The sequence below is a fragment of the Sinohyriopsis cumingii genome, chromosome 14, assembly GCF_028554795.1.
Source record: "Sinohyriopsis cumingii isolate HCF-2022 chromosome 14, ASM2855479v2, whole genome shotgun sequence".
NCBI classification, from domain to species: domain Eukaryota; kingdom Metazoa; phylum Mollusca; class Bivalvia; order Unionida; family Unionidae; genus Sinohyriopsis; species Sinohyriopsis cumingii.
Window position 1 is genome coordinate 124047879 of NC_142974.1, and position 9077 is coordinate 124056955.

The 9077-nt window shown below is 34.8% G+C and overlaps 1 protein-coding gene across 1 annotated transcript; it reads left to right on the forward strand.

The window, feature by feature from the left end:
• Positions 1–941: 941 nt before the first annotated feature.
• LOC149784761 (uncharacterized) lies at positions 942–7285 on the forward strand. Its single transcript, XM_089933047.1, has 2 exons — positions 942–6871; positions 6912–7285. Exons 1-2 carry the CDS (start codon positions 4602–4604, stop codon positions 7189–7191), a joined length of 2550 nt encoding a protein of 849 aa, XP_089789173.1. The 5' UTR covers positions 942–4601; the 3' UTR covers positions 7192–7285.
• Positions 7286–9077: the final 1792 nt, after the last annotated feature.

The window sequence follows — 9077 nt, forward strand, 5'->3', positions numbered from 1 at the left end:
TTTGAAAGAACTAAGATTAAAGACATTTTTAAAAGTACATTTGGCCCCATGTATGACAATCAAGTAACTTTACCATGCATGGAAACTCATTCCTCAGTGATAATGGACGAGTCCAATGACAGCATGATGAAAATTGTGCAGCAATTTCTGTGAGCATGTTTGACACTGGTATTTGCAGAAAGACAATCAAATTTCTGGCTATGCCCATTTGCAATATTGGAACTGGCGAAATTTATGTTTCCTTCAATATTTTTTACGATTTCTAAAATAGTGCTGCATATCACAGTGATGATATGGTCATTATTATGTTTTACATTATTTATTATTATTATTATTATTATTATTTTCATAGTTTTAATGTTGCGAGCAAAGTTCACTTATCATGGTCTTAATCTTTCTTTGAAATCAGGCGTTCAAAGCTTTGAATTGGCTCCTCCAACTTTTAAAGGTTATGTTGCTGATTTTGAAGCAGGTTGGTACAATAGTAGCAGTATAAATAGTAGTTGTTGTGATTTTCATAGTATTTTTATAATTTTTAACTCATCACCAATTAATATGCTGATATTACACTGCATAACATACTCTTAATTGTTAATGTGACCTTTTAAGTTCGTGTGGAATCTTAGCTCAGGTCTTTGTTCCGAGTACTATACAAGGCAGATAGCGATCGTGCATGAGAAGGAAAACGTCGATCCAAGTCCATCATTGTCCTTTAATTATTGAATAGGCAGTCATGATGATGCTAAAGTCAAGGAAGATAGAAAGAAGAAGTATCCCTCACCGTCGGCTGGGTCGTTCATCTTCAAAATAAAAGTTGTTGAGTAAATTCCAGTACGGCAAATAATCATTTAATTAACACACACACACACACACACACATTTTACGTCAGAAATTATTTCTGGATTATATGCAACACCTTACAAGGACGACAATGACAAATCATTTATTACACACTGGTTACAATACACAACCTATGAGGAAAACATTATTATTTAATTATGCGTGTAAACCAGCCATGGGCGATATATATTTTCTCGCACAGTAAATGCAATATAACTCAGATTGACAGCATTATTACATTATTACATGCATTCCATCAATGGGAAAAGATCATGTTGAAACTTAATTACCGTATTTACTCGCGTATAAGCCAAATAATTTAGGAAAAAATAAAGGCATGGTAGAAGGGGCGTTGGCAGCTTTTCCTCGAGCCAATGTGTAAACTTGACAGTTTTTAGGATTTTTTGTTGACTACTGTAATATCTGTAAATCTTGGAACACAAAACAATAGTTTATCCATGTCCAAAGACATAGGCATGTAAAAAAAAAAGTAACTTTCGGAGACCTGTCAATTATTAAACTGTTATTAAGTATTGTGATTGATTTTGTTATTATTTTGCATGTGTATATTGTCCGGTTTCTCCAACACGAAGTTAAATAAAGGTAAATACAGACTTCATAATTCGCAGGCCAGTTGAGTTTACCAGGGAGACCATGCTGAACTATGATGTACAGTACTTACGCAGTGCAAAGTGTGTATATAAGCGATCCTACAAATTGAGGTAATACTCTTAAAAAGGTACGCATGTTTATTTGTATAAGGCACATAACCATCATAATTTACATGTTCATGAAGAGTGGTAATAATAAAGCTAAAATTCTCAGATCAACTAAGATCAACATAACATTTTACATAATGGAAAGCTTGATGTTTCGGCGTCTCCTATGTTGATAGTCGGCGAATTTGTCTTTCGTTTTGTGACAGAAGTACAGGCCAGTTACTCATTAAAACCCTGAAACACGCTTGTGATAAGAGGGAATTTTGACTTGTAACTACACCAGTTTAACATCGAGATATATGGTACAAAAATGCCAGGTGTTCACTTGTGTTAAGTTTAATATTTTGTGGGCATGGAGCTATAGCATATGGAGTTAAAGCATTCGTAGTGATCGTTCTTGGGATTGAAATTAATTGTGGACGATTTTATTGTTGTGTTTTATTTTTGTGTTCTGGTTTATTTTATTTTTTTTGAGTTATTGTAGAGGTAAAAAAAATCATTAATTTATGTGAATAATGTTTAAACGTATCATTCTATTTAGTGAAAAAGAAAATTCTTTATATTAAAATAATTATTTCGTCACAACAATAATTCACAGGTGATACACAGAACATGCAGGACTTTTCTTGTTTAGAAGAAATGAAAATCTAAGACCTAATGTAATAATCGGGAGTTCTCTGCAAAAATCGGAAGATATTATTAAGTCAAGAGGTAGGCGTGGAGTTTTTGTTTCCTCCCGGCATGAAAGTTGACAGGTACGGTGTAAGGTCACTTACATCAAAGCAACGTTTAAGGTATTAGCATTATTTTCTAAGCATTATTTTGGAGATATCATAAAAGCTGAGCGCAATCGTGCCCATGATTCGACTCCAAAGGATGTACTTACTTCAGCGCATAATAAAACCTACAATGAACATGTGGTGGACCCATTATGTAAATACGTTCAATAGCCTAACTGTGAGCATTGAAACAAACCGTATTGTTTGTTCATTGTGTTGTCATAATGGGAGTACATTTTAATGAGATTAGATATTTCCAGTTTCAAAGCAAAGTAAAAACATAATTACCGGTGCACTGATATAAAATGTCCAATGCAACAAGGCATAAACAAACAATAATCGAGTCAAAAGGGAGAGGTAGTTTCATAGGAACCCGCGATTGCTAAATTTTTGTCATCGTTTGATCAAATTATACACAAATCTAAATTTGAAAGAAACAATAAGAAAACAGAAAATTAAATTACTTTTCAAACAAGTTTATACCATTTCTTTTTAATAATCCTGCACGCAAACGTCGAGATAAGTATACATGTAATTTTTTAAAATACAAGTTTGCCTAATTAAATAAATACATTTAGAAATTAGTTCGTGCATCTTGAGATGCATCGGAGTTGTAAGTCGGCTTATACGCGGGTCATGCAATTTTTTATGTTTATACCTGTTCAGTTTGGAGGTCGGCTTATACACGAGAATATACGGTACATAGATACTGGTATATTTGGGAAGACAGGTTGTAAATTACTAAATATGGAACATAAATTAATCTATAGCAAGCTCATTTACAATGATGAACTTATAGTACTTATCCCATCTGTAACAAAATTATTAAAATAAAAAAAATTAAAACATCAATAACAAAGGAAAGAACAATAAACACGCCGAGTAAGGATGATTTTAAATTAACAAAATTTTGATAAAATAATGCCAATCATTTTAGCTAGATTTCTTAAAATACCTAGTTTCTCAGAACACAATAATTCTTTAAACTTAGGTACATTTGGTCTTGTATATAAGTGTTTGGGTAGTGTAACGTAATGCATATGTACAGGTATTAGTCTAGTTCACAGTAAGGTTGTACGAGTTATTTCCCTTATTACGGTTGTAACATTCAAAGTCAGTTAAAGTGCGCCAATTACAAATATCGGGGTCACAGACGTTTTTTTGATGACCAATAGTATATTTTTGATGGGAATTTGACTTTTAAGTTAACCCCTAGGCAATAACGAGTTGAAAAAATAACAATAACATTCTGTTTGACTCATTTATTGGTCAACACGGACTCATTTTGAAGCCTACACAGTAAAAACCATTGTGTCACAAATTTGGGGTACTAAATTTATTTACATGGTAAGAAAATTTGTAGCGAAATAAATAAGTGAAATAAGTCTTCTATGATAGAGAATTGTCTGAATTTTGATAAAAACACTCTGTTTTTATGTCAGTATATTTGGAATTTAAAAAAAACAACAAATTATTTGTGTCCCATAAAATGCTGTGAATTACGTTACAATTTTATGATAGCCGTATTGCAAACATATTTGATTAATACAGTAATGGTACCAGAACAAATATGTACATTAATGCTTCGAAATATTTATAAATCATGATTTAAAGGTGTAGGAATAATTTTGTCCTAAAAACCAGTCTTTGATTTCAATTTTTAATTTTTTGCATTTAATTGTGAATTACGTTACGGTACCTACCTCATAATAAGTATATGGTATATGCGTCAAACACTGTGAGTTATAAACACACTTATGTTAACCATAATTGCCATATAAACATTGCTTTTAGCTGTTGTAACATTTCTCATATATTTGAAAATGCTTATGTCCGTGAATTACGTTGCGGTGAATTACGTTACGGTATATTCAGTAAACATGGTTTAAAACTATTTCCTAGGAACAAATTACCTGGAAACATTATTTTCTGACACCGCCTAACATACGGGCGTTTATTGAAAAACGGAAGTTGCCAAGCGGGAGACATTTAAAACATTTTCTGGTGTAAACATTACCATCACTCGTAAGTACACATTTATTTAACAAGAAGAACACTTAGTATATAACATCAATTGTCAGCGAAAATCATTATAAAACGACAAAATATATAATATACCGAAGAACTGTGAACATGGAATATTGATTCCATTTGTATTTACGTCACGTGAAGGCACACAGTTTAGTCTAACGTAATTCACTATTGTGTAACGTAATTCACCAACATCTAATGATTTGCATATTTCGTTAACTGCTTTCAGGAGATGACTAGAATGAGCAATGCTGAACGGCAAAAAAGATACAGAGAGAGGAAAAAGGAAAAACAAGGCGAAGAATACCTAAAAAGGGAGGTACAAAGAGTGAAACGATATTATGTACCAACAACAGAACTTTCTGATCGATCATTGTCTAAAAGACGGAAGAAGATACGACAATGCATGCGAAAACATCGTCAAGGGAAAAAAAGCACACAGCACCGCCAGCAAGATCAGAACGAAACAGAAATGAGATCTAACGAAGAACCTGGACCATGTGACTCAACAACAGATAGGGAAGTACCAAGCACATCAACCCCTGGACAGCCTTTTTTTGTCAAAATGAATTTCAACGAAAAGAAGCGTAAAAGGAGAACAAATAAATCTCTATCAAGAGCAAACAAGAAGATAAAGACTTTAGACATGAAAGTTAAGACACTAAACACAAGAAATGCTACACTTAGAAAGAAAGTACAACGATTGAATAGAAAACTCAATAAATCTTCATCACGTGTAGATACAATTAGAACTCCACAACCAAGTACTGACACTGAAACAGGTGTTCCTAGTACTACCACACCGAAAAGTCGAGCTATTACGGAAGTAAATCAACTCAATATGACTCCAAGATCAAGAAAGAAAGTACGACAAAAACTCTTTTTTCAAAATTGTTTAGTTGGAGACACTGAAGAGGCAGCACAGAGATTGAAAGGAAAAGCTAAAATAAGAACAACATTGGGAGTTATATGTGGTAAACTTATTCACCGATACAGAATGGGCAGGCAGATTAGCCGAAGTCTTGGAGTACATAGAAAACAGTTGCTTAAAGCAAGGGTAGGAAAGAGCATTAAAAAACAGCGACTTAATGCTGAACGACAATCAATGAGGACAAGAGTTAGGCTGTTTATGGAGAGGGATGATAACAGCACATGTCTGCCAGGGAAGAAAGATGCCAATAGAGGAGACGAACACCAACAGAAAAGAACATTGAATGATTATATTTATAATTTGCACAGAAAGTTTTTAGCGGAAAACAGCGACACAAAGATAAGCTTGACAACATTTAGAAGAATGGGACCTAAACATATTAGCGTTGTCAAATTTAGCAACAGAAAGACATGTTTATGTCAACGACACCAAAACATGGTTTTAAAGTTAAAGGCACTTAAAAATTTGGGCATTCCGACCTCCGAAAATCCAGATGTTTACGTTGAGCAAAGGTCAGACGAAGAAATCGTCGAAGGAATAGAAAGTATCAGCGAAGAAAAGATCAAGTTTTCAGAATGGAAGAGGGTAGACGTTGAGAAAAACGGAAAGTTCTTTAAAAGAATGCAAATAGTATCAGTGGAGAAAAGTAAGACAGACTTTGTTGCACTTTTGAGATCAGAACTGACAGAATTTAGGAAACATATTCACAGAGTCAAAGAACAATACGGTCAGTCAAGACGTTTGAAAGACATACTGCCGACAACACATGCCATATGTCACATGGATTTCGCAGAAAATTATACTTGCGGGTTTGCGGAAGAAATCCAGTCAGCATATTTTGATAAGAATGCTGTCACGTTGCATCCAGTTGTAATTTATACCAAGGATAAAGAAGATGAGGCAAAGGTAAAGCATAAATCACTAGTAGTAGTATCTGATGAGTTGTCTCACACTTCATCGACAGTCTTTGCAATCATGAAGCATGTTGTAAAAGAAGTGAAAGCTGTATTACAGAATGTTGAAATGGTTCACTATATGACGGACTCGCCTACGTCACAGTATAGAAACAAGCAGATTTTTTCTATAGTAGCACATCATGATACGATCTTTCCCGGTATTAAAGCTTCCTGGTTATACTTTGAAGCTGGACACGGGAAAGGCCCCTGTGACGGGGTCGGGGGTACTGCCAAACGACTAGCTGATATGGCCGTCAAAAGACACTCGGCAATAATTCAGTCAGCAGATGATTTTTTCCAATGGGGGAAAACACAGGAAAATAGCGCACTTAAGTACATATTTGTCCCAAAGTCTCAATGTACAGAAGCCCATGAAGAACTCTCGAATCTTGTCGGAAAGCAAGTGAAGGGTACTATACAGGTACATGCAGTTATTCCACTTGGAGAAGGCAGCATTGCTGTGAGGAATACGTCATGCTTTTGTGATAAGTGTTTCGTCGACGGTCAACCAGTACCAGCATGTGATGGATGGACAGTACATCAGATGAGCGAAACCAACATAGTCCAAAATTCAGAAGCTGAACAAACAACAGGACATGATGAACGTGAACAGCAGGCTACAGAACTAATGGAATGCAATAAACACAGATGAACTTTATCAAGTCAACACATACGTAGCAGCGATTTATGAAAGCAGGTGGTACGTTGGACAAGTTTTAGAATACGACGAAGACGACCAGGAATATAATATTAATTTCATGGTGGCTGGAAAAAACTCTTTCAAATGGCCTGCGAAACCAGATCAGATTTGGATACCAAGTTCCGACGTATTGTGCTCATTGGATGAGCCGATAAAGCAAGGAAAGACCCGCAATATGTTTAAATTCTCAGGACGAGACCTTGAGAAGGTCAGAAATCTATTTGACAGACTTTGACTGTACATCATGAACATGCAACAGGATATATACTGAAGCGACCATGTGCAGTAAAACGTTAGTGAATTACGTTACAGCATCATTTGTGTTTTATACAAGCAATGTAACAGTATTGAGTACACAATCATTTGTTCCAAAACATTTAATGGTGTAAAATGATCATAGCCCATTGTTTATCTTTGTTCAAACCGTTGTGAACAGCACAATTTCATTTGTGAAACTTGGGATTTTTGAATATTTCTTCGCGTTGGGAATTTAATGTAACATTTTAAAAGATTTTATGTTTTATGTGTTAATATAGTTGCAAAGATATTGCAAATCATTGTAACAAAAAATAATCATAACCCAAAAGTTCTTTTTTTCTACAATGGTTCCAGTTTAAACATAAATAACAAGGATATATATTTTATGGACTTTTGTGAACTACGTTACAAATAGTACTACTTCTGTAAAGTCTAATAAATATCTGTTTGGTAAAGTTTCAAGTCATATTAATTGTTAAGTATTATCTTAAATGGTTAACAAATGCACAGATTTAATTAAATGGTCTTTAGACTTTAAAATAAAAGGGTATCAACATTGAAAAATAGCCACTTTTTCTTAAAAGCGTCTATTTTCCTTTTTATTGTTTAAGTATAAATGAGTTGACCGATATGTTTTAGAGTTGGTTAGTGTATTGTTTCTTAAATGTTTTATTTGGTAAATCAATCATATATCTATCATATAAATGTGTTTTATACGCAATTGTGGTTCTTTTTACGATAAAATAGATTTGATATGATTACAGTAGTAAGAAGTAACGTAATTCACCATCCAAAATACCCCCACATGTATATTCATGTTTTTCTTGGTGTGAATTTGTTATTCAAGAGCTACCTTTTTGTGTTTTCTAATTGTTCAAATATAGTTCTTTCAAAATAAATACATTTGTCTTGTTTTCAAAGCCGAAAATCTTCAGCCGTTTTTCGTGTGCAAATGGCGCACTTTAACTGACTTTGAATGTAAGCTCTTGTCAAAAGAATATAAGAGGAGTGCAACATGTGCTAGAGCAGAGTGAATAAAACGTGTTGAGCACAGCCCAGTCTTCTGTCTTGAATTTGTCATAGAAAGACGATACATGGTGTCAGAAGGATGGCAACTTCGCCTACATCATCAATACCTTTTCCGCCGAAACTGGAGCTTCGGGGAAATTTGTCTGCGAACTGGAAAAAATTCAAAAGAGTCTGGGTGAACTATGAAGTAGCTACGGGGCTGGCAGAAAAAGCGCCAAAACTGAGAATAGCCACTCTCCTTACGTGTTTAGGGCCAGACGCCATAGAACTGTTTGATACCTTCACATTTGAGAATGATGGAGACAAAGATAAACCTGACAAAGTGCTTGACAGATTTGAAAAGTACTGTATAGGAGAAACAAACGAAACCTATGAACGGTACAATTTCAATTGTCGACAACAGGAAGCAGGTGAGAGCATTGTTGCCTACTTAGATGCGCTAAGGTCACTAGACAAACGTGTAACTACGGTGATTTATAGGACAGTCTGTTGCGAGACAGAATGGTAATTGGGATAAGAGAGAACAGCACCAGGAGAAAACTGTTGCAAGACAAGAAGTTAACCTTAAGAACTTGCATAGATATATGTCGAGCAAACGAAAAAACGCAAGAACAGATGAAAGCTATGAATCAGGAAGAAGTGTCGGCATTAGCACAAAAGAAGAGTGAAAAGTCAAAAAAGCAAAGTCAGCTGAAAAGAGAGTGTGACTACTGCGGGAAAAAACATGAAGCAAAGAAAGAAGCTTGCCCGGCCGTAGGGAAAATACGTGCAAAATGTGGGTTAAAGAACCATTTTGCAGTAAAGTGCAAGCATAAAACTCCAAAATGGAAAGCA

Excerpts from the sequence above, each read along its gene's own strand:
- LOC149784761 (XM_089933047.1), top strand. The coding sequence starts at position 4,602 with ATGACTAGAATGAGCAATGCTGAACGGCAAAAAAGATACAGAGAGAGG. Across the intron at positions 6,872-6,911 it reads CATGATGAACGTGAACAGCA|TTATCAAGTCAACACATACG; the intron begins GGCTACAGAACT and ends CACAGATGAACT.